At 36.3% G+C, this 27,107-nt stretch overlaps 1 protein-coding gene across 1 annotated transcript; it reads left to right on the top strand.

Annotated features, from left to right (window-relative positions):
• Window positions 1–21,477: 21,477 nt before the first annotated feature.
• Window positions 21,478–23,507, top strand: LOC119067585 (leucine-rich repeat-containing protein 15-like). Its single transcript, XM_037170680.1, has 3 exons — window positions 21,478–22,840; window positions 22,903–23,269; window positions 23,342–23,507. Exons 1-3 carry the CDS (start codon window positions 21,502–21,504, stop codon window positions 23,382–23,384), a joined length of 1,749 nt encoding a protein of 582 aa, XP_037026575.1. The 5' UTR covers window positions 21,478–21,501; the 3' UTR covers window positions 23,385–23,507.
• Window positions 23,508–27,107: the final 3,600 nt, after the last annotated feature.

A 27,107-nucleotide genomic window follows, 5' to 3' on the forward strand; every position in this document is an offset into this window, starting at 1 on the left:
CTGTTCTAATTAGTAGAAATAAATCCTAGAATAGGATTAATGTAGCTCACAAAAATAGCAAAGAGCATTTTTCGAATAGGTTGATAGGTGAGAGAACGAAAACTCGCCAATTTAGTTTCAGCAAATTTGCGCAATTTGTTAATGAATTTTCAAAAAAAAAAAATCGATTTTCGACATCTAAGGATGATAACAGTTTTTGTCGAACTCGCTCACTGAATTGCAAAATGGTTATTACGATTACGACATTGAGTGCAAAGTTCTTTATTAGGTACTTTGCACCGTTATTCATACAAAGGTTTATACAACAGCTGCATCAAAAGTTTGCAAATTTTACACATCATGATACTGAGTTGCATAAATCTTGGTGCAAAGTACTTTATTAGACTCACGATATGTATCGCGACACACGGCCTGCGGCCATAAATAGCCATTAAGATGTCGATTATCAATCCGAAGCCGAGGTTGACAATACATACCAGCATATGATTCGTGATTCATACAACGTTTTATGCAATTTAGCGAGCCTTCATGCGGTTCTTGTTTCATAAATAACTATTTCACTCTTCTTTAATTTAAAAATAAAAAACTCGTATTTCGAGTTATTGTTTTCCACCGAAAAATTATTTTCCTATCGTTTCATTTCAATTTTTTGTGAATTTTGTTAGTTTTCGGTCTCTTTGAACCTGATTTTCTCTGTTTATCCACCCAATTATAGTTGAATATAAATAAAATGTCCTGCCATATGTGTGCTTGATTTAAATTATAAATGAAGTTCCATTAAAATTGTTTGAACTATTGAATTCAATTTACATTTTCCATACATATGGGAAAAGTAAAATAATTTAATTATAAAAACTTCCACTAATTGACAAAATAAGCAAAACAATGCAGTATGTGAATATGATACGAACATCCATTCGTCGATAAATAATGCATTTGAATTGGTGATGGCATATTTTCATTCGTTTTATGAAAATATATTGAATATTTACTCATTCCATTCGGTCTACTGTATTGCTGAAAAATTACAGATTTGTGTTTAGCATCGGAGTTTAGCCTTACATGGGATTTTGGATTTTAGATTTAATAACTACAACATTTCCAAAAAGTTAAACGATTTGTCCTTGTGTCGTTAATTATGCGATATAGTTTATTATTCTGCCGTGTTAAGCAAAAACACCGTATTTTCGCATTATTTGTGTGTGTTGGAGAGCTTTCGAAAGCTTTTAGATTCTTATAGATTCTATTGGAAAAGTGTAATATTTAGTAGAATGCTAAAGGAGCTCTCTGAAAGCAGATACAAATACGGTTCGTTGTTTTAGCTTAACACGACAGTATTGGCATTATTGGTAAATTCCCAAAAAAAGGTCTACCTTTTCTCCACTTCTGTAAGAAACAGAATTTAATGATTTAATTTTATCAGTACCATTGTACGTGAATAAGTAAATGTTGAAAAAGCTGAGTTACAGTGGAAGCATTTAAACAGTATGGGGCATTCCAGCTAATTTGTGACTTTTCGAAATATCTTCACCAAATGTAAACCGATTTCAGCTTGAACTGCGCGTCATAACAAGATCTTCCAAGGAAAAAAGACTTACCGAGATCGGTTTACATTTGGTGAAGATATTTCGAAAATTCACAACTTTGTAACTCAACTAACCGCCTACTTCTTTGATCACACAAGTCCCGTTTCGAATTTTCAAATTATTCTTGGTATGAAAGCACTGGGTCTCCTGAGTAGTAGAAAATTTCTAGAGAGGGATTCTTTTGAAAAACAGCCTACCGAAATCGGACACATTTTCCAGTGGACTTTTTTATCTGTGTCTTGAAAGGTATTCAACCCTAGAAGCCAAAAATACTTTCAAAAAAATTCTTCAAAGTTTGTGTGGCTGGTGAAAGGTGATCAAAGACCGAAAACTTGCACTTTTCTTACAAAAATTTCTACAGTTACGCGAGCCGTACAGGGTCGTGTGGGGCGTCATTAGAAAGGTAATAACACGTACTATTGAGCCGAATAGGGACTTTTTGGGTTTAAAATTCATCGACCGTTTTCAACCGAAGACTTACCCTGTTCTTACTGAAATTTCTCGAGGTACACAAAACGTACGTGGTCGTGTAGGGTGTCATTGGAAAGGTAATTTAATGTGTTTTTGGGCTTATTAGGGTCTTATGAAGTTTAGATGCATCTATGATGAAATATGTACACCTAAACATTTCAACTTCTATTTCTTCGTAGATGCATCCAAACCACATAAGACCCTATTTGGCCCAAAAGCACATTAAATTACCTGTCAAATGACACCCTACACGACCATATACGTTTTATGTACCATGAGAAATTTCTTTTAGATAGCTTTCGAGTGCTTAAGGCTTCTTTAGTATACCACGAAATACCGTATATTTTCAATAGAATCCACAAGAAGCTTCAAAGCTTTCGAAAGCTCTCCAAAGCAGACAAATAACGCTATACAGTGTTTTTGCTTGATAAGGTAGATTGGAGCAAGGTTCTGAAAGAACAGGTTAAGACACATCTGAGTTGATCACGAAGGCGGTGACACACAAATTTTGACAAATAGATACTATTTATTGAACATACTCATTACAGATTGTTTGAAATGTCAACCTGATAAAAACTAATTTTTTTTTCTTCAAGTTGACATTTCAAACAATCTGTAATGAGTATGTTCAATAAATAGCATCTATTTGTCAAAACTTGTGTGTCAGCCGCCCTCGTGGGTGTCTTAACCTGTTCTTTCAGAACCTTGGATTGGAATAGGGTAGTCTCGCACAACCATGACTTTTCGTTCTATGTCGTAAAATGACGCATACTATGATTCGCGTGTGCGAGATTCCCTGACACCGGTAGATTAGAGCTCTTTGCGCTTTGAATGATATATAAATGTTGCAATGAAATTTTACAACGTGTGCCCATTTGAACGAAAATAATTTTGATAAATCATGTAAAGCCTGACTCGAGAATGACTGTGTTTACAATATTTTCATCTGAAATGTTTTTACTGGAAATAGATCTTCTAATTTGTGGCGAAAAATTGAAAATATTATTCGATTCAATTGCCGTTACACTACGCATTAACAGCTTTGAAGTTTAAATCATCAAATGCGATACATAATACGACATGTTCATGAAAGGAACATTTGAATTCACACAAACATCAAAAGAATAATTCACATTGATGATGTTTATAGTTGTGTATACGAATATATGCATGCGCATATGAACCGTTTCCACACAAAATCACGGATAAAAATCTACCAATATTCGAATGGACCTTATGAAAGCTTAAAATTTCGAAGCAAACAATCCGATTCTGCGTTAATTTCATTTAATTTGAAATAGCCTGTGAGTCCAGATGCATTAAAATGTATGACACATCATCACCAGAACAAGACTAAGACTAATGTTTAGAAACTTTTATAGAAACTTTAGAACATTCTTATATCATTCTTCTAATTTTCAATGAAATCAACGTTGTGTTTCTAATTTCTGTTGGTTCAACAAATTCTAAAAAGTAATAGTAGATTACATTGGATGCGGCGGGAGTAACTCCTTACGCAAGGGATCAATTTGTGATACGAGCCAAATTCACAAGTGTATATAGATCAGTCGTATAAAGTTCGAGAAAAATTTTTATAGCACTTCATTAAAGAAAACTTTTCTCACATGTTATCGGAACCATTATCTTGAATAAACCTTCAACGAAAATTTTGCAGAGATTAGAATTTGAACCCCCGACACCATAAAGCGTTTGAATGTGACTATAGCTGCTTCGGTGACACACATTCTCACCGAACGCATTGTTAAAGCGTATTCAAAACAGCGTATCCCATCGGCACAGCTGAATTTTTTTTAAATAGATACATATTTCTGACAGCCGGGCTTGTATGAAAATCCAACATAATCAAGAGAAAACGGTTGGATTTTCGTATACAAACCCGACCGTCAGAAATATCTCTATACAAAGTTCAGCTGTAGGTATGCCTTTGGTTGACAATCAACATCTACTGCGGGAAAATACCTGCCTGGGTAGATAAATAACAATTACTGCCGATGTTATAGTGTCGACAATCGTGTAAATAGGCATCTTAGCTTCGGCTTTACCGTTTAACATAAAACCTATGAAATAATAACCCATCGTGTGGATATTGTTGATGTATGCTTTATAATAAATTACTTTGGCGTGTAATTATGAAAATATCTCACTTCCGTGTATTTTATGCAAACCTTTTCTTGTATTTACCTTGGCAGTATGAGGTCGAAGCGAAAGCTTATCCGTTACGATAACATAAGAAATTATATTTTCTATAAATTATATGGATTTTCTTGACTGAGAATTTCGCACACGTTCCATAATTGTTCCTCTTGTGTGTGCTATCTTTATTCGTATTAACAGGCTATATAATAGGGATGGAAAAACTCTCCGTACAGTTTTACTACCACGCTCATGCTTAATAAAACCAACGAACAATACGTTTTCATGTTTAGAGATCGTATCGATGCATGAGTGTCTATTTAAATGAAATAATCAGTAATGTGCATGTGGATAGGCTTTCGAGTACTTTAGTTTGGTGTTTTACGATATTAATAAATTGTGTGTTGGAGATGCCGGAGATGCTGACAGTATAAGTATATTCCACTCGAGTAGATAAGGTTTTATTTTATTATTATTTTTTTTTTTGCTTTTATTAATCACATCCAATGAACGGATTATGGATTTAATTAAAAAGATTTACGCATTAATAATTATCCTCGTCGGTCGCTAACATTTCACTTTTATTTTAGAGCAGGGCCGCAGTTAGACCTTACTTTCAGGGTGAGCTGAGCTCTTCTGAATCTCTTTGGGGAAAATTGTATTGAATGGAATATGTCACATTAATTGTTTGAAAATCGTATTTTAATAGCAAAATTTGTCTGAGGCTCTTAGTTTGTGTATCGTCTAAGGATTTGTGTCCTTCATAATAATTCCTCAAGAGTTATAACCCTTCGACAGTGACAGATTTTTAAGGCCAGTTTATGTCCGTCTACATAGCAATTATCCATCTGTGACGTCAATGCTCGAGAACATTGAATCGCTAATCTTCAATAGATAGAAATCCTCAAGACAAACAAGAAAATTTTCAGCGTATTTTGCTCGAAAATCGATGTAAGAAAGTTTTCAGTGTACCTTGGTCGAAAATAAATATATTGCCGGGGTTATTTGAATCGTGATTCATATTCAGTACGAACTAATGTTTCATACGAGCCATCTATCGTAAATTATAGGTATTAATTGTATGTACCCTTGAACTGTAACCGAAATTAGAATCATTCTGTGTTAAGCAACTAAAGAAACAACAACCAACCAACCTATCTTAACCATCCAACCAAACAATTGTAAAACCGATCAAATCGTTATAATAAAGTTTAAAACAAACAACGCACTTCAAGCATGAGTGGTACTCTAAATAGAGGACAAAAATGGGACAGTGTATCAAACAATTTTTTTTATACAAAATAGTACTCTATTTGGCAGCTGTCACTTGAAGCACTTTTGCTTGAAGTGCGTTGATAAAAGCTCAGTTTTGAAAGATTTCTTATTGTATTTTGAGATAAATTTTTTTTAGATTGAGCTCTAAAGTTTCCCAGGGTGAGCCCAGTTCACCTTCGCTCCCATGTAGCGCTGTCTCTGATTTAAGAGTATAAAGCGACATGCCCCTCTTTGAAAATATTCTGATCACAGTCTTATCAGTGTAATCTTACAGGGCATTACAGCAGTTCAAAAATTCGTATATTTGAAGAGCATCATTTGAAAACTATGGACACCATTACTTGATATTGGTATGTAGTCTCGCACATCAAATGTTCGATAACATGTGTCTTGAAATCTGGCACACAAAAAAAATCTCAAATAGATTACGCCCTTGTTTGGAACTTTTTATTTGGCAAGGACAGGGGAAGGCAAGGGATGCAACCAAAAAGGGGAAAAACAAAGTTAAAAGCAATTACGTAATTGATTTTTCATCCGTGCGGCGCGGCGTGAAGAACCTTATTTTCCCAATTCAAATGATATGCGAGAAGATGGAATTTTGTTGACGCTCTCTCTGATGAGAATTCAGGTGAGAAAATTGTTATTTTTGCAACAGATCGATTAAAATATAGGATTCGCTCAGTTTCCCAGTATGTTTTATTTTTGTCGCTGTACGGCATTCATTAAATTTCCATATACCGCTTAAATCAATGAATTGAGTGGAGTTGAGTTAAATAATTTTTCATATGCCCGTTGTGTTTTTCCTTATTCTCTCACGTTTTTGCGTTTTCTGGACGACTGGTCGAATGACATTTCTAATGAGAAATGTGCAGCACTTTCTCTCCCGTGGGGAGAAAATAGAACTTTTCTTATTCGAACTGTCACTTTGTTCATGTTTTCGAAAATAGAATGGCGAATCCACGTTACCGTTTCGTGTAGAAAAACGTTTAAACTCAATATACACGCTTTAAAAACGTTATACTCACCTCTGGAAGACATAGAAAATCCTCACAACGCTCTTGTTGAAATTTTCCATTTTCTTCCCTCAGTAAACAAATAACTATTTTACAATATTGCATCGACTAATTTAATGCTACTTCTATGTATTAGTCACCTGTCACCAACTTAGCTTCATCTTTTTAGCACTCCGTTCAGAAATGGCTGCAACGATCTCGTGCCCAATCCAGCCAAAACGCTCACGGAGTGGAAAATTTAACTTCGTTTCCATGCTAAAGTTTTCAGTGAAATTTTGACAATAATCTTGACTAAGCACTTTTGATTTTATTCCAATCGAACTGTTGGCATACCGTTTTGCGCCGTTGACTGTTTTTTAGATTTGTTTATAATAGATTGCAAACGAAATAGTAACTTTCTTTGTGAGAGCTTTTGAAGATATACTGATGTTATTTCCGTTAATTCCACTGTTATACACAAACGCAAACAAACGAAAATCTCAATTAAAACTTGTACGAAAATATGTCGATTTTGATGTTATAATGTTCGTATAAACGAAAGTTGTTAAATGAAAAAGTTGTAAACATAAATCTCAAGGCAATGTAGTATATATAGTGGAACAGCGTTCAAAAAGGATTTATGCAAATGTCAGCGCTAGCAAATAAATTCTAGTATACATGTATATCACATAATATACGAATACACAAGAATGAAAAGTATAATGATAAAAGAAGCTAGAAACGATTGTTTGAATAAGCAGCACTTACTTTAAAACTCAAGAGCGCTGCACATATAATATACCAAAGATGAGTGGATCAGGAGAGTCACATTTATAAATATTATCCTGAATTAATTATACTCAACCGGACGATTTATTTTTATCTAACAATGCAATTAAACGTTCGAACTCCAAAATTACTTACTGGTTATGTATTTAGCAACCTACATTTAGAAATGATTCAACTTTACCCATTATAATTCTTCGATTGTAAATATGTACAGCATATACCTACTAGGCCGCACCTTTTGGGTGGGTCAGGTCCCTTGACTGACTGATTTTCTCAAACAATTTTGGCAATTTTTACAAGAATGACTTGCTTTCTCATAAATTGCACATTCCTTTGATTTAAAACTTTTCAGAATAATCAAAGTGAACTGTGTCTTACATTGGGAATGGGTAACAACGCACTTTTTAACTATAGATCATCTTCAAGGCCGTTTGAAATGCCATCCACGTTTGACAACCCGAACAACGACAATTTCATCCACAGCAACGTCGCTTACGTGATATTTCATTCAATCGAGCAACGTCGCCTACGTGATTTACACAGAAATATTATTGAGGTTATGGTTCTGTGGATGAAATTTGACAATTCATATGGCCTTGGAACAAATCATTAGAGATGTGCGGGCCGCCCGAAAATGTCGGGCCGCCTGGGTTTTTATCCGGCCCGACCGGGCCTGGGCCGGGCGGGCTTCAAATCTGTCGGGCCGAGCCTGGACCGAACCTAAAAAATCAAATTTTTGGCCCGATTTTCAAAGTTTCGCGCGCTTTTTTATATGAAATTTGTAACATTGACATTGCGTCAGCGGGATTGTGAAAAATTGATTTCGAAAATGTATTGTTTTCTACTTGTCTGCTATACATTAACAAACTTCCCTGAATTTCAATCCTCGTCAAAAAAAATTGGAAATCCGATAAGAAGTACTGTAGTTGTCGTGTTATCAAGCGACGAGACAAAAATTCTTTCGGGAATTTAATTCCTTGTCGAATGAAAAAAAAGATTTTTGGAAATCCATTGAGAATTAATCAAGTCATCGTGTTATCAAGGAATGAAAAAAGTGTGACAAACATTTTCATGTAAAGGTTTTTGGACATACATTCATGTTTCGCATCCGTAAGACCCACGACTTTCAGTCAAGGGAATAATATAAATGGCATGGGTATACCATTGAAATTGAATATCAAATCCGATCTAAAACATTTCTATATGGCGTGAGGCTGAAACTTGCATGCCTATTCGCCTAAAGCATAAAATAAAATTTATTTAGAATTGTCAAAACTCTGCTAGTCTTTTTTTTTTTTTTAAGTTCTGTTTGCAAAGAGTGGGACAAAACTTTGATGCGAAGTATAGCTCTTAAGATAACATTGAAATTTATACAACCATAATACATACATCCGTCGTAGAAAAAGATACAACGATTTTCGTAATTTTTGTGAAAGTCCCATGTTGGATTTCTAAGCATACGGAAATGTATATATGGCAAAATCCAAAAATAGAATGGTAAATAATTTAATTTTTCCAGTGCAATATTCATACCATAGAATTATCTAAATACATAAGAAAATAGCGAAACTTAGTCAATAAGATAATATTATACCGAGTCATTTCTGGCAATCATTTCATTAATGTCGGTGAATAAAAATGTCCTTTCCCTCTGTTAACCAATTCTAAATTATACAATGTAAATTTATCGATTCAAGTTAATACCCTAATTTTGCAACAAAACATTGAAAGTGTCAAAAAGTGTGCTTACATTTTCCGTCCATATATCAGTGTCATTTTTCGGCAATCACTTTCGAAGTTTTTTTAATAGCTTCAGGGAATAAAAGTGTTTTAGGCTTATTTGGACATCCAACTTATGCCATCATTTTTGTAATCATTTTAATTTTAAGTTTTTTCAAAATTTAAATAATCGTGCGATTGTCCATCAGAGGCGAGTCGAGGTGTTGACTAAATATATCGTGTACGCTGGCATACGGTTCGCGTGTAATAAAACGTTTGAGACATGTTTTTGATGATGCATGTCATCCATGAAGCGTTTTTTTTTTATTGATTTATTTATTATTTATTTTGAACCATCAAATGTAGAAAAATAAAAGGTAACAATTGTTAATGTTCTAGAACATTTATATGTGCACGCACGTGTTTCGAAGGAAAATAATTGTCGGTTTTCCGAAAAAAAGGGACCACGAAGCTTTTATTTCGTATGAAAAGGTATTGTTGACTTTATGTTGTTGATTATAGTGAGCAAAATGACACATTATTGTGTCACTCATACATACAAAAGAAAAACGAGTAAGTCATGAAATCATTATTCACTCATAGTAGGTAATAAAATCATTATTCACTCGTTTTGCTTTCAAAATCAGGAGTTTATGTCTTCTTGAGAAACAAACAAATTCGAGGTAAAATGTGGAATTTGTCAATCACATGCGACATTTTATTGTAATTGTGTGTGTATCAGTAGCATTGCAAAATATTACATGCGACTTGTGCATTTGTGTATTTGTGTATATTTTATCAAATTTAGTTGATGTGTTTCAACATATCTCATCATACAAAATGAAGCATAGTACCAAATTAGTTGCTAAACAGCCTTATTATCTCGTATGTTATACGTTTCCCGCTGCATACAAACAAAACAAATTTACTAACACTTGTTCCGCTGCGCTGGACTCGTTTTGAATATTGTTTTGTTTGTTTGCCGCCTCGTAAATACATAATATACGAAATAATGAGACTGCTTATACCAACTAATATGGTGATGAACGATTAATACGTATCACTGGCCAATGAGGCTTAGCATAACTTATGATTCATAAGGAATTAAATTCTTACATTTCTTAAAAATTCTCAAAAATTCCTACAATTTAACAAAAATTCCATTTTTTTATGTATAAAACATGACACCAAATAATTGGTTGAATCTTGGACATCAAAAACAACTGAGAAACGTAAATAGTCCAGAATTTTTTTTACTTAGATTCAATCCACACATTTGACATTCGGCATCTGAAACCGAGTATCAGCGTATCATAATCCACGTTATCTCCCCAAAGCATAAGCCTTACTTAAAACTTGACTGAAAATACTATCACAATGCCATCTTTTGAACATAACAGTAGTCAGCATCGATTTTGTATGCCCTTTGATGATTTTTCTCAGCATATAAAATCCATTATAATCTTGGGATAAAAATGAAAAGTCATGTCTACAAAATTCATGGGAAAATTCTACTTTTTATCTTTTTATTCCTAGTCATGTAACAGTTATTTGTGCCACCGAGTTGCATACAATGTTTTTAGCCCCGTACGAAGTACTGGGGGCTTATAAGATTAATATGCCGTTTGTAACACGTCGAATTGGAAGCAGACAGTAAGGGCAAAGCTTTTGGTTATTGTTAGTAGCGTAAATTTGAATTAATTATCGGGTAACACTCATCACCCCTTTTTAGTACAAACGTTCTTTGTATGCAACGTAGAGAAACTTTACTGAATAAAATTTAATGTTCTTTTGTCAACCAACAAGATCGGTCGTTTCATTTATTCCACTGCGATCATAATCTCTGTTACATCAGGTTATGTGCCCAAAAATCGCTAAATTAATAAAGTTTTTGTGGAGAAACGTTCCGTGTATACAAAAAAGGTTTAGTTGAGTTTTTTGTATTGTGAAACAAGAATTTCTTCGTGTTAAATTGGAATGGCTGCTGCGGTGACACATATGACCTCCATCACAAAATTGAAAGGACGTGAAAATTATGTCGACTGGCAATTCGCTGTTGAAGCTTATTTGGAGCACGAAGGTTTGTCGGCTTGTATTCAAGGAAAAGAGGTCGATGAAGAGAAGAACAAGAAGGCGAAAGCAAAATTAATTCTTCTGATGGAGCCGGTCAACTACGTACATGTTCGAGGTTCGAAAACCGCAAAAGAAGTATGGGACAAGTTGAAAAAAGTCTTCGAGGATTCCGGTCTATATCGACGTGTCAGTCTAATTCGCCAATTAACTTCTACACGACTGGAAAATTGCACCGACATGGAGGAGTATGTTAACAAAGTAATTTCGGCTGCACACAAGCTGCAGAACATCGATGGCAATAATGTATCTGACGAATGGATCGCAACCTTTCTACTTGCCGGTTTAACTGAACGGTATAAGCCGATGATAATGGCTATAGAAAATTCGGGCATGGAATTGACATCAGACGCAATTAAAACCAAATTATTGCAAGAAATGAAGTCACCTGATTCAGTGAATGCAAAAGCATTGTTCTCCAAAGTCAACCGTCGACGTGTTAAGCAACAGTACCATCAACCTCCGCAGCAATTTCCAGCGCAGACATCGGACCACAAAGCAAATACCGGTATTCGTTGTTATATGTGTCAAGAGCTCGGGCATATTTCGAAATTTTGTCCGAAGAAGAAGAAAAGTGCAATGACAGCAGTTGGTTTACAAACAAATGAAAATTCTTTCGTCGGTCCGCATGGGTCAAATGCAAATGGATTTTACGGCGCTACATGTGCAGTTGCACAAGCTAATCAAGATTGGATAATAGATTCTGGTGCATCGTATCCAATGACTGGTCGGAGTGAATGGCTTCAAGAAGTTCAAGGCCCAATAATTGATAAGATCACCGTCGCAAATGATGCTAAAATGGAAGTTCAGTCAACAGGCAAAGTGTTGATGAATGTCGATTGTGAAGGAGAAGCGAAGAATGTTGCAGTTAACAACGTTTTATATGTTCCTGGCTTATCAGTCAATTTGCTGTCAGTATCGCAAATTGTGTTGAAAGATTTCACTGTCGTTTTCGACAAATATGGATGCAAGATATACGATTCGAACAATCAACTTCATTCAACTGGACGTCATGTCAACAATACGTTCGTGATGAATTTGACAAAGCCTCAATGCAACATATCATCTACCGAAGAATCGAAAGAGTTGTGGCATCGACGAATGGCTCACCTTAATCGGCAAGATTTAGTGCATCTACAAAATGGTTTGGCATCCGGCATTTCATTCAACGACAAAACCAATTCGTCGTCATCGCCGTGTGTACCCTGTTTGCAAGGTAAGCAGTCACGTTCGCCATTTCCGAAGAAAGGTTCCCGAGCCAGATCACTTTTGGGATTAATTCATTCCGACCTCTGTGGACCAATGGAGACTTGTTCCATGAGTGGAGCTAAGTATTTTTTGACATTAATCGATGACTTATCTCGCAAAGTTTTTGTCTATTTTCTTAAGTCAAAAGAGCATGTCAAAGATGTCTTCGAAGAATTTAAGGTTCTTTATGAACGGCAGTTGAGCAGATTTATTAAAATTTTTCGCACTGATAATGGTTTGGAGTACGTCACGAGTGAATTGGATGATTATCTCCGTCGATTGGGAATTATTCATCAAACGTCCAATCCATACACGCCTGAACAGAATGGCATGGCAGAGCGCATGAACCGTACGCTTGTTGAAAAAGCGCGTAGTATGATGCATGGTGCGGGCTTACCGAAAACATTCTGGGCTGAAGCAGTTGCAACGGCTGCGTATCTAGTCAATCGATCACCAGCGCGAGGACATGGAAAAACACCAGAAGAGATTTGGAGTGGCGTCAAACCTGATTTGAGCCATCTTCGTGTGTTCGGTTGTAAAGCCATGGTGCACATACCGAAACAGCTTCGACGGAAGCTTGACTCGAAATCGAGAGAAATGATTTTTGTTGGATATTGTGCTGAGACAAAGGGCTATCGTCTCGTTCATCCGGTTACAAGAAAGTTGACGAAGAGCCGAGATGTTGTTTTCTTCGAAAACGAATTTTTCCACCTTACATCGCCGACAGCTGAACCGAATTTAGTTGGGGATTTTTTCCCATTGTCAGAGGCGACTCGTTTGGAAATCGTTGGTGGACAAAATGGTAATACTTCAAGTGCTAGTGGGGAAAATTTGACGGAAATGTCAAGCACTAGTGAACATAGCTTAGAAGGAAATGCCGTTGATGTTATGGTACCGGAAGAAAGATCCAATGAACCAGCACGGGAAGTGCGACGAAGTGAACGAATACCCAAGCCGAGAATTTTTCCTGATTGTGTGTCGTATTTGGTGCATGGTGCTGTTTTGAATGATCCGAAGACAGTGGAGGAAGCCATGAGTTGCAATAATTCGCAAGTTTGGAAAGATGCAATGCGAGAAGAGTTCAATTCTCTAGAAGAAAACTGTACATGGGAATTGACGGAACTGCCAGCGAATCGTAAACCGATACAATGCAAGTGGGTGTTCAAAAGTAAACGAGATTCAGATGGTAACGTTAATCGGTACAAGGCTAGATTAGTAGCGAAGGGTTTCACGCAACGTCATGGAATTGATTACGACGAAACTTTTTCGCCAGTCGTACGTTACAGCTCGATTCGTTTTTTGGTTGCCTTGGCGGCGAAATATAATCTAGAAATTTACCAAATGGATGTGAAGACAGCTTTTTTACATGGTGACATCGAGGAAGAGATTTATATGGTACCACCTCCGGAATTCATAAAAGGAAATAAAGTTTGCCGATTGAAAAAGGCTCTGTACGGCTTAAAACAAGCAAGTCGGCAATGGTACTTGAAATTGGATTCTACTTTGTCAAACCTTGGATTTGCACAATCATCATTCGACCCCTGCGTCTATTTCTTCATCGATGGAAAGAAAATGTTTTTCGTTGCGGTTTTCATTGACGATTTGTTGATTTTCACCAATGATTTGGAGAAACGATTGTTCCTGAAGAACGAACTTCAGAAGCTGTTTCAAATGACTGATTTAGGTGAGGCAGCCTATTGTGTTGGACTTAAACTTAGTCGTGATCGTTCAACTGGACAAATTTTCTTGGATCAGCGGCGGCATATTGTGGATTTGTTAGTAAAGTTCCAGATGATCGATTGCAAATCAGTAAATACTCCAATGGATCCGAATCAAAAACTTTCTACAGAAATGTCACCGAAAACGTCGGCTGAACAGGATGAAATGGAGAATATTCCGTATCAAGAATTAGTCGGTGGACTTCTGTATATATCACAAGGGTCAAGGCCAGACATATGTTATGCCGTCAACACAGTAAGTCGATACAACAACAATCCTGGGAAGTTGCATTGGATGGCCGTGAAACGAATACTTCGCTATTTGAAAGGAACGATTGAAGCGAAACTAACTTTTTCGCATGATGGAAATAACGAAATATTTGGCTTCACCGATGCTGACTGGGCTAGCAACAGTGATGACAGGAAGTCGTGTACTGGCTACGTTTTCACAATGCAAGGAGCAGCGATTTCATGGATGAGCAAGCGACAACCGACAGTCGCTCTATCGACAACTGAAGCTGAATACATGGGAATGACGACGGCCGTACAAGAATCATTATGGCTTCGATCGTTTTATAATCAGTTCGACTTGGACGATAGAATACAATCAATTGGAATTGGTTGTGACAACTTAAGCGCTTTGGATTTAGCGCACACGAATAGCTACAGTGCTCGGACAAAACACATCGATTTAAGACATCACTTCCTACGTCAACATGTTGAGGAAAAATCAGTCACTTTGATACACGTACCCACTGAGCGTATGGTCGCTGATGTTTTGACAAAGCCATTGTTTGCTCAAAAACACTTGTTTTGTTCGCGTAGTCTTGGTTTAAAGTTTTAATTTTTGAGAATTTTTAATTTTTTTTTTTGATTTAACGTTTTTGAATTAATCAATTTAGTTGGGGTGTTAGTAGCGTAAATTTGAATTAATTATCGGGTAACACTCATCACCCCTTTTTAGTACAAACGTTCTTTGTATGCAACGTAGAGAAACTTTACTGAATAAAATTTAATGTTCTTTTGTCAACCAACAAGATCGGTCGTTTCATTTATTCCACTGCGATCATAATCTCTGTTACATCAGTTATGTTCATAGATGACGAATCCGCAATAAAAAAAATGTCCGTCCGTCCGTCCGTCCGTCCGTGACCCCTCTAGCTTGAGCAAATCACAACCTTTTTTCAAAATTCTTTTTTTTCCCCGATTGGTATCGACAAAAGTAAGGTCAAGTTCGAAAATGGGCATGGTAGGGTCGGCCCTTCCAGAGCTAGGGCCCTATAGGTGTTTTTCAGTCTTTCGACGATATCTACCGAAATACGCACGTAATAGCTGCTTGTGATATATCAAATGAAAGGTATTGACGAGTAGAACAAAGTTGCTGAACATTGTATTTGTGTAGGATGCAACGCGAGCTTGTTGGGAGGGCTCAAAGGTCGTTACTCGGCCCTAAGTGTTTTTTCCACATAAATCGAGTAAATCTCATCCGATTTTGCCAGATTTAGTTTTTTATGGAAGGTAATTGAATACCGAAAAGAACGTGGCGAAAAAAGTTTCAAATTTGGGCCCTTGGACTAAGGCCGCTACTCGGCCCTAAGTGTTTTTTGCACATAAATCGAGTAAATCTCATCCGATTTTGCTAGATTTTGTTTCATTTGAGAGATAGTTGAATGCCGAATAGAATGATGGCAAAAAAAGTTTAAAATTTGGGCCCTTGGACTAAGGCCGCTACTCGGCCCTAAGTGTTTTTTGCACATAAATCGAGTAAATCTCATCCGATTTTGCTAGATTTAGTTTTTTATGGAAGGTAATTGAATACCGAAAAGAACGTGGCGAAAATTTTTTTCAAATTTGGGCCCTTGGACTAAGGCCGCTACTCGGCCCTAAGTGTTTTTTGCATATAAATCGAGTAAATCTCATCCGATTTTGCTAGTTTTTGTTTTATTTGAGAGATAATTGAATGCCGAATAGAATGATGGCAAAAAAAGTTTCAAATTTGCGCCCTTGGACTAAGGCCGCTACTCGGCCCTAAGTGCTTTTTGCACATAAATCGAGTAAATCTCAACCGATTTTGCTAGTTTTTGTTTTATTTGAGAGGTAATTGAATACCCAATGGAAAGTTGGCAAAAAAATTTGGGTTTATAAAATAATGTCGTAAATTGTTGGTTTTATTTGAGAGGTACTTCGTACGGGCTTTCGTAATTGCGCTATGCGCAATTTAAAAAATGAACACTTTCAGTAAATTTGACCATGCCCAACTTGACTTGCATTTTGGTAACAGACGCATTAGAGGGTTGTAGACGTATTAGGGTTCCGGGCGTATTACGGCTACGGACGTATTATGGTTACGGACGAAATAGGATTACGGATCGTACGGGGCTAAGTCGCAGCAAACGCTCCGACTGTTCTGATGCCTTGTTTCAAACAAGCTGCCGCAAATTTTACATACACGGAATTTTGAAAACCGACAAATTTTCTGTTTCTGTGTTTTACTTGAGTTTCTGATTTCTCCATATAAAAATACATGCAAAATGTACAAAAAACCAGTTAACCACGAAACAGAAAATGTGTCGGGTTTCAAAATTCCGCGAGTGTACTTTTCGTCACTGAGTTGAGAAGAAGACTTCCTCTTTCTCGTCACTGAGTCGAAAAGTCAGAACTTTGTTGGCCTACTTGAAAAAAAAAAGCTGTAAGCAACTCGGTAATAAATGCTTTTTCAACCTGTTATAGACGGCTGTCAGCTGTTATCGACAACGACAACAATAATAAACGACAAGCTCTCAGTAATGAGGTATTATATAGCAAAAAGCATGTACACAACAAATGAAGTAAAAGATTTCGAAATCAATCTCTGAAAATCTTCGATCAAATGAAGTCATAGATCAGATAGTTCAACTGTTAATATGCTTGCCGTCTATGACAGGTTAAATACACACAGTCATCCCATGCCATGCAAGCCACTTTTTTCCACGGTATTAAAGTTATTCAGTCCAAACGTTTTCCATCACATCTGAACATTCCTTCAGGTTGGACATTAGCCGGAATATTCGCTGAAGATAGTGCTCGGTGGATTATGTTATTTTTAATTCTTGATGTCTACCATATTTTCCAATACTTTTCTTGCAACACAAGCCACAAATTCCTCGGATTTATCGACCAACTCAACCACATCTGTAACACCTATCAGCTTCTAAACGTAAAGCCATTGGTTGGATAGAAGCTTCAATCCATTCAATTTCTTTCCAAAAACCGATTCGACAGCCTCCATGGTCAATGGACCACCCAGCAAGGGCCATCTTTAACATCATTTGCTGATTCATCATTCATTGGAAACAGTTCGCATTTGTCAAAGTTGATGTTCAAACCCATTGCCTAGCACTTATCTTGAATCGTAATTAAGTAGGTAGTGATCACTCTGTAAAATGGCCTGGGTCTACCTCACCTAGCTCGCCCGTTTTTCGAAACTATTAAAAGTGCACAATTCACTTCCTTCGGGGCGCAAGTCGTGAAATTGCCTAAAATCAATCGTCGCAGACACATACGTAAATAACTATTTTGTGCTAGAATTTCGTTTTTGTATTCTTTGCCTGGATAATTCCGGTAACAATTTAAAATGTCATTTGACTATTTCCTCGACAGTATTTAATTATTAAACAAATAAAAGTTGCATAGTGAAAAGAACGTAATTTTCCATTTAAAAATGTTAAAATAATAATTCGTCAAATATTTTGATGTATAATTTTGCTTAACACGAAGATGTTATGTCTGACCATATCGAAATATATATATATATAGCAATTTGCAGATTTTATTTGCAAATGAAATATTATTATTTCGTGTTAAACGCAAAAATTATACCGCAATGCAGTTGTATTCAGTTTGTCTGATACCAAAATGCTGCTGAATATGGGTTTTGTTGTATAATTTAAGCGTTGTTGAAATGTATGAAATACATACGTTTATTATTATTATGATAATGTTTCAGATTTTTCGTATATATTTGTATATTTTCAACTATGTTATAAGGACTGCACCTGACGTACAAATTTTACGAAAAGGATAAAGCATAAACCATAAAGAACGAGATAATAAGATAACGGTATATACATATACATGGTCTTGCAGTAACATTATATAGAGATTGAAGTGGTGTAGACAAGGGCTGTGGTCACCTTTGAGAATTCGGGGGCTGTTCATAAATCATGTCTGCGGTTTTTGGGCATTTTTTCATGCCCTCCTCTTCGTCTGTTTTCCGAAGCTTTTTGGAAGCATTATAAGCTTCTCAGAATCGCTTTAATTAAAGGTATCAAAGAAGAATAAAATCTTAACCGTAAATACCACATCAAAACTGGTAGGCCTCGCCAAAAGTTAAAGCAAACTCACTAAAATATACCGTCCACAACAGATACGTAAATAACTATTGCACGGCATGAGCTTTACATTTGGTCTGCCCAAACAAAGCCTTGCAAAAATGGTAGAAGACAACCAAACTTGATATAGTGACATCGTACTTTTAATTTGAATTTATTTTACCGCCAAAATTTGGTTGAATATCAGTCTTCCAATAGAGTATCATCTTACATACATTCACAGCTTGTCATTTAAAATAAACAGTTCAATTCGTCACTAATTATAGAATAAAATAATTTTTTTTTAAATTAAAACAAAACGCTAAAGTCCAAACTCCTTCATAATCATATTCTTAAACACCGTCCTGTTTCCTCTCCGCACAACTACCGATTTGAATTCATCATCCTAATTACACGTACAATATAGGCTGATTTGACAAGTACAAACGCGGATCATGAAAATGCGGCTCAACTAACAGCTGCATGGTCGTGTCACTTTCATACCGAACAACCTCGGGCGTAATCAAATCTTCGGCAAAGTAACCATTGAAAATATCGAACTGCATCAGCTATGGACCGACGAACTTCCAAACTTTGCAGTCTCCGTTACATCGGTATTCATATGGTGCTAGTCAACGCACTTCAAGCATGAGTGGTACTCTGAATAAGGTACTCAAATTGGACAGTGTATCGAACAAATTCTGACACTGTAAAAAAATTCGGGTTTCATACAAAATAGTACTCTATTTGGCAGCTGTCATTAATAGAACTTTTGCTTGAAGTGCGTTGTGCTAGTCCATATGATGACGCATTCGCTCGGCTTCCCAGTAAATAAATGACAAATTGCTTTTGAATGAACTCTCGATGCAAACGCCAGTCTTGACCACCCATAACATAACATATAGAGATTGAAGCAGGGCCTATTTTTCAGATTTTCTAATGAATTTTAAAGAATTTTGTTGAATTTGATGAATTTTAATGAATTTTAATGAATTTAATGAATTTTGATGAATTTTAATGAATTTTCAAGAATTGTGATCACAGTGCTGTATATGAAAGTATTTCCAGGATTTCTCATTAATTACAAAATAAAATAAATAACTAAATTCTTTGTTAGTTACAACTCGTTTATCACCCGTAAATAAAGATTCAATCTGTTTCCGAGCATCATCGGATCTCTATACGTTCACACTAAACAGCCTCGATGAAGCCGCTTAAGATTCAATCTGTTTCCGAGCAACATCGGATCTCTAGACGTTCACACCAAACAGCCTCGATGGAGCCACTTCATCGAGGCTGTTTAGTTCACACATTTGCTTAAATATTTTGTAGCCTTTAAAATCGGCATCAGGGAATCTGGCACACAGTGCAAAAAGAACGCACTTTTGAACTACGTAAAAGGTGAACTCACACGCGTAAGTTTAATGCTGCAAATGCTTTTTAGCCCTGTCATCGACTTTATGGCTCCTTTTTCAAAATGTTGGTATTGAAAAATTGTGTGCGAGTTCACATTTTACGTAGTAGAAAAATGCGTTGTTTTAGCACCAGAGTACCCACGCCTCTAAATGTAATTTTTCATCACCATGTTACCAAAAGAATTTGTACTTTGAGCTTTCTTTGATTAATCGGTTAGTTGAAATCGTGAGTCGTATACAGTGTGCCAGAATGGCTACCAAAAGGCGCATCGGGCGGATTGGCTGAAAAAGGCTCAGAGGCGCCTAAATAAACTTTATTGGTCTGACGAGCGCCAAAAAAGCAAAAGGCGCATCGGTCATCGCCCAGTATGACCAGTCCAGGCCTGGTCGTATAGTTAAGATGAGGCTATTGTATACATTTTAAGCGGGAACTACTTTATGCGGAAATGGTTGACGTGCTTTATGTCTGTATTCAAAAACCGCGTAAATACAATTTCATTCTGTTATATTTTACAGAAATCTCGATTTCCACTTATAATAGACAGTTTGCGCGAATAACGTATAATTTATAAGTCAACTTATAAGTTGGAAATTACAAGTGACTTCCGTATGAAGATGTGACTTATAATTTCTAACTTATAAGTTTACTTATAAATTATTTGTCATTTGCGCAAACTGTCTAATGGGAGATTAAAGATTTGATAAGTTCTTTAAATTAAATTTGACGTAAAGCTCAATTTTGAAATAATAAAAACTGTAAGAAATTTAATGAATTTTCATGAATTCTCAAGAATTTCAAGAATTTTCAAGAATTTGATGAATTTTCAAGAATTTGATGAATTTTCAAGAATTTCATGAATTTAATGAATTAAAAATAGGCCCTGGATTGAAGTGGTGTAGACAAGGGTTGTGGTCACCTTTGAGAATTCAGGGGCTGTTCATAAATCCTGCCTGCAGTTTTTGGGCATTTTGTTAATGCCCTCATCGTTTGTCTGTTTTCCGAAGCTTTTTTTAGATAAAATGCTTCTAAAGCTTCTCTAAATAAAATCTTAACCATAAATACCACATTCAAACCGAAAACTCACTTCGTTCGGGCTACAACTCGTGAAATTGTCTAAAATATACCGTCCAAAACAAATAACTATTGCACGACATGAGCTTTACATGTGGTCTGCCAAAACAGTGTTGTGCAAAAATTGTGGAAGACAACCAAACTTGATTTTCTGAATTTGTTCATAGGAAACAGTACATTACTGTCTTGCTGGGACTGGCTTTGAGTGAGACAGCAATGAGTCGTTTTCTAGCGGCAACAGTTATGAAGATGCTTTATCTTTCATCCAAATATTCACAAGCTTGTGCTTGGGTTTTCCCAAAGGTTCTTTACCGAGCCTTTGATTTTCCCTACAGCACATTAGTGTCGATAAAGTGTTTGTCATCTACCAATTGTGATAAATAAAATGTTATCTGCAGGAATGTCAAAAAAAATATGCTTTGTCGTAGAGTAGACTCTTGCATAACGACGTTATAAGATTTCCGTGATTCCCAATTCGAACATAAGTATTTAGCTAATCTTATCAGCCAATTCACTATTAGACGAAAATAATCTGTGATTTTACAAGTCACTTCAGTTGGATTGTGAAATTGGAGTCGTTAGGATGGAATGGTTTCTCATAATTTGTGCGCTATTAACCGTAGTTGTTGCACAAGATCCTACAATAACTTGTAACTACTTCCTCTATGACGAGGACGATGTCAACACCTATAGTTGCGATCTTACTATCAACAATCCGACTGGTTTTAACGACTTCACACAAATCGGCGGCATTCATTTGGAAGGATTTACAAATTCTGACGTAAAAATCGTTGGCCAACCATTGGGAGGAACGAGCGTAACTTCAGTTGTACCTCACATAATTTGTGCCACATTTCCAAATGTCTATCGAATCGCATTGATTGATTTCCAGCTGGGTAGAATCGATGATGATTCTTTTACTGGTTGTGAACGGGCCACGGAGCTTAGTTTATTATCAAATGCCATCACTTCAATATCTGCGAATGCTTTCGCGAATCTACCTGATCTTACTTACATAAATTTGGATCTAAATTTACTCACCTCGTTGCCGGAAAATGTATTTGCGAGTCAAAGAGACTTAACGTATTTGAGCTTAGGCTCTAACCTGTTCGAAGATTTTTCGGCTAGTCTTTTCCGACCACTTGAAAATCTTGAAAATCTTTACCTCGGTTCGAACAGACTAAGTGCAATCGGCAATCAATGGTTTTCAACGATGACGAATTTGAATTATTTATATCTCGGATCTAACCAGATCTCTACATTGTCGCCAGAGAGTTTTGTTGGATTGGAACAGTTACGTAATCTCAATTTGGCATATAACGCAATCAATGGCATTAATAGTGGCACATTCGCGCCGCTGCAAAATCTGGCCTATTTGGTTCTCTATAACAACGCTTTGACTGAACTTCATGCGGATGGATTCATTGGTCTCGAAACATTGGGAACTCTTGATATTAGTGACAATCCAATTGGTACCATTCATCAAGGAGCTTTTCGAGGACTTGGAAACCTTGCTACGTTAACTATGGCTAGATGTAGTCTACGTCAACTTCATATGAACAATTTTGAGGATTTGGGAAATTTAACAACACTTTCCCTGTATCAAAATGAAATTGAAGAACTTCCATCTGGTGTCTTCGTACCAATACCGAATTTGAATACACTCTATTTGGGTTATAATCGTTTGAAGACGGTACGCAGAAACAGTTTCGGAACATTAACCGCGTTAGAGACGTTTGAGTTACAAGAAAACGTTGTGAATGCATTAGAAAGATCGATCATTGATGATGCTGTAAACTTGGATACGCTCTATTTCTCACGCAACATTTGTGCGAACAATTACTTCTATAATTTTCGAATCAGCAGAGCAGTGTTTTTGACGATGCTGGGAAGATGTTTCACGAATTTAGGATATCTTATTGGTAACTATTGAATGGTTGAACTGGAAAATTTCAGAAAAACAATACCTTTACTTCTCCCTCAGATACCGTAACTGAAGGCGATGACGATTATTCATTCTTTGATGCTCGACTGCCTGGAATATTCTTTCGCGTAACTGCTGACAGTGAAATTCACATTGCTCTCACTCCTTTCGACTTCGCCTGGACTCCAATAATTGAAATATTCATTGGCACAGCAAATAACACAAGATCTGCAATTCGAGTGAATGAAGACACATTTGTCGTTACGGTTCCAACGGCGAATATCATCCGACGCAATCAAGCGAATGATTTCCGAATTTCATGGGTAAACCACAATGTGCTCGTTTTTAGCGGCAACGACTTCTACCCATTCATGGGCTTCACAATGGAAGACTTCTATCCGGTAGACTTTATTGGCTTAAAAGCTGTGTGAGTATATTTACACGTAGTTGCGTTAGTTTCCATTTAATTAACGAATTCAATTTATTTTACTTTGCTTAGTGAAAGCCGGGCTACATGGACTGTACAACCGATTGATTGGTAATCATTGAGTTTATCGAAGGATCAACGCAGCTTCTTTGAAAACGTTGCAAAGTCATGAAGTTTGTTTTAAGATGATTTTATTCAATAAACAGCCACTTACAGTGCCATAAAAGTATAATTGAAACGACGGTTTTCGCCGCAAATGGCGAAATTGATTTTATAGTTTCATGTGAGAACGTGGGGAACTTGAATTCCCTCCTCTTTGTGTAGAACCGTTTCAACCACGACAGAGTAAAGTTAGCGAGGCAGGAGCGCTGATTCGACAAGAGACCAGATTATTCAGGTACCCAATATTTTTTACGAACAAAATTTTTCAATTTTTGTCAATGTTCATTTGAGTTCATTTTCATACAGTGTATTAGGTCACTTATTTGACGTTTCGAAAATGAACCGCTCCTGCCTGGTTTATTTTACTCTGCCGTAGTTTCAACTGCTTTTTACGAAACAGCCTCAACACAAATACACACCAAACGCCACGGAATTGCCAATTTGTCGCATCATGTCGTAACGGCAACATGTCTATGCCACTGTTGTCGGTGGCGTTTGGTGTGTGTTTGTATCCACGTTAAAAAGATCTCATATATTTGTGAATGAATGAACGAAACACAAGTGATGTCACGTCTGAAAGTACCGAATCTTGAAGATGATCTATTGACGGACAACAACGGCAGCGTCATTTTTCCGACAGACAATGCGACATGCGACAAAGTAGATTTTTGCGACGACAAGTCGGTGTGTCATTAATGGTATCGTCTATAGAAAATTTTTGTAAACATTACGTACGATCAAGAACGAATAATAATAATTGTGCGATTGATTACAGAGCGGCATGTGATTTTTTTGCGAAAAGAGTGAATAAGTGAGCGATTTTTCCGAAAATAGTTGATAAATTCACTATTATTTTGAATTAAAAAAGTAACTGAAAAGTGACTAAAAACGAGTGACTGTAGTGTAAAAACAGTAATATCACTCACACCTATCAGTCACCCTACGGTCTCGAGTCAAAATCAGGTCAACTTTAAAAATTAGGACTAACATAAGTCTATAGAGTGAGATTGGCTCGACAAGTTTGTTTTTACTACGTAGGTGAAAACACGGTGTTTCAGTGGGTTTTGCTTTTTTTTATGTTGCAGAAAGTATAGTGTCAAGAAATTGAATTTGTGCGAGGTAGAGTCCTTTTTCACCAAGCAATCTGAGTGACCTTCGTATGAAAATCTTGAATTTGACAACCGTAAGTGTGACAACGTGTAAAAAACAAAAGTTCAAAACCCACTGAAAGCTGCTGGCGGTCCACTTGTCATGATCCAAATTTTTCCAAATATGAGCAAGTGTGACTAACCTTCACATGTCAAAATGTAAACACAAAAAAAATATTGCGAAATAAATAAATTGGATATTGATGTTTGAGACGGACGACAGACCTCAGTAATCAGAGATGAACCAAAACAAAGGAATATTGCGATCGGAATATTGCGTTTCTGGTAAGAATTACCAAAGATATTCGAAAAAATATTTTGGCTCGTGAATGAATAATTTTGTATCGCTGATTCAACATGGCTGAAATGAAGGGAGGCCGCTGAAATTACAAACTACAAATTTTGTGTAAAGTAACTGTCAACAATTGAGAAATATTGAAAATATAATGTGTACGATTGTGATCATTGTGGCAGGGCGATCAAACGAACACTACACGAACAAATTCCTTCCTCTAATCTTATGTATTTCAAAAATAAACTGGTACCCTATATTCAACCACCAGCGACACCTCACCATCGATCAATGACTTATTGCATTTGGCTTTATGAAACCAGGCAGGAACAGCTCATTTTGCTGATGTCAGCTGGACCTATCCATACATTATGAAAATGAAATCGAATGAACACTGACGTCAGTTCTTAATTTTATTCTATTTTACTAGGAAATGTTTTACCTGCGATCTGCGATCTAAATTTAAACTAAATTTCACTGTATTCACGCTCAAATGCTGATTTAAAAAAATTATTTTACTAAATCAAGCGCTCCTGCCTGGTTTTACTATGCCGTGCATATAATGTTAGCATTTTGATAAAAGCCAATATAGTCTAAGGATAAGCATACGCTTAGTAAAAATCGAAATAACGAAAACCTGTTCATCCGAAAAAATCCAGTCTTCTTGTGTATATCGCTACTAAAACTGCACTAGTGAATTGTATGAACCAATGTTTTGAACTTTGAGTAGATTTAGCGCCGCAGGCGAAATTTTTGATCCTAAACTGATTGATAATGATTTTGTTTTCAGCTATCGTCTGAAATAGTTAGAAATAGTGAGAAAAGTGAGGAAATGCGAAAAAAAGTAACTCACTATCACTCCTCTCAAAAATAGTCTGAAAAGTGAGAATAGTGAGGAGACATGCCGCCCTGTAATTGTGCGATTGATTAGGAAATTTGGAAAGTTATGACACGGTACTTTTGAAGTTATACCGTTTGATTTTTAGAAGAGAAGTGAAACACGGAGTGGAGGGAACCATGAAAAATTCATTTCGTTCAATAAAAATACTTAATTCGGATCAAATGTTCAAGGTAATTTTAAAGGTGATTGTTATTGCTCATTTTGAATGCTCGGTAAACCAATGTGCCTATGACCGAGATTTTTTGTGATTTATGATGAAACCAATTAAAGTTAAAAGATCAGTCTTTACGTGTACTCTTTCTGCAAACTTCAATTCTTCGTCATTCTGTTCGTTTGATTAGGATGTATACGAAAGCGAGATTGTTGTTTTGTTCTGTTTCTATTATAAATTGTATTTGTGGATGGTCTTTTATTTCATTTGCAACCGTAACATCTCAGTTGTTGCAAATACATCATCACGATTAAATTTCTTATGTTTTTCAATGATGTTCTTCTCTAATTTTGGTAAGAAAATGTCTGCTATCATCTTAAAACGTATTATTGTTATTAATGTATTACTAAAACATTCAGTTAAAAGACATGAAATATCTGGGCCTGTAAGGCGGATACACATTAGTCTTTACTTTCGTCGTATGCCCAACAATTTTGCACCAAAAAATACGACGATATTGAACGAAACGATAGTTAGATGTGTATAACACATGACGCACAAGATACCGAAGCCGAATATATGAAAACAGTTGACATAAGAATCGAGAAATAGTATATTTCAACATACCCCAATACACACAAGATGTGTGTGCACGCGCGGGCGAAGCCCAAGCGAAAACACACATCGAGTGTGTATTGGGGTATTTTTAAAGATATTTTTCTGTATTAGTAAGAGTGTGTTGGTGCATTCCTTCCCAACCGTTACTTTCCTTCTCGACCGTTTACTTTCCCTACCGACCGATTCATATCATAGCTCATGAGATCATGAGAGTCACGTATACAGAAAATACTGAATATTCAGAATCCTGCCATTCTGCATATTTCGCATGAAATGAGAATACGATTTTCTCTCTTTGCGAAATATTGCGAAATATTGTATTCTCAACTGACACTAGATGGTAATGTGTATCCGCCTTAAAGACTGGTTTTATGGAATGAAACTAAAATGCATTGAGTGGGTAGTCTCATTTCTTGCAGGTAGTTCATCATTTTTCAAGAATTTTTAATGGTTTTGCCGTCAAACCGTCAAACCTTCTTCAAATTGTATGTGGTTACAAACGGAATAGCGATACTGTACTAAATTCGCATCAGAAGAGTGTGACTTTTTTATTACTACACTCCGTT

Source organism: Bradysia coprophila (genome assembly GCF_014529535.1).
Source record: "Bradysia coprophila strain Holo2 chromosome X unlocalized genomic scaffold, BU_Bcop_v1 contig_12, whole genome shotgun sequence".
NCBI classification, from domain to species: Eukaryota; Metazoa; Arthropoda; class Insecta; order Diptera; family Sciaridae; genus Bradysia; species Bradysia coprophila.

Bases quoted from the DNA above. Each gene is read 5' to 3' on its own strand.
- LOC119067585 (XM_037170680.1), top strand. From the start codon at position 21,502: ATGGAATGGTTTCTCATAATTTGTGCGCTATTAACCGTAGTTGTTGCA. The intron at 22,841-22,902 runs GTAACTATTGAA...CTTCTCCCTCAG, and splicing joins GAATTTAGGATATCTTATTG to ATACCGTAACTGAAGGCGAT. The intron at 23,270-23,341 runs GTGAGTATATTT...TACTTTGCTTAG, and splicing joins TTTATTGGCTTAAAAGCTGT to TGAAAGCCGGGCTACATGGA.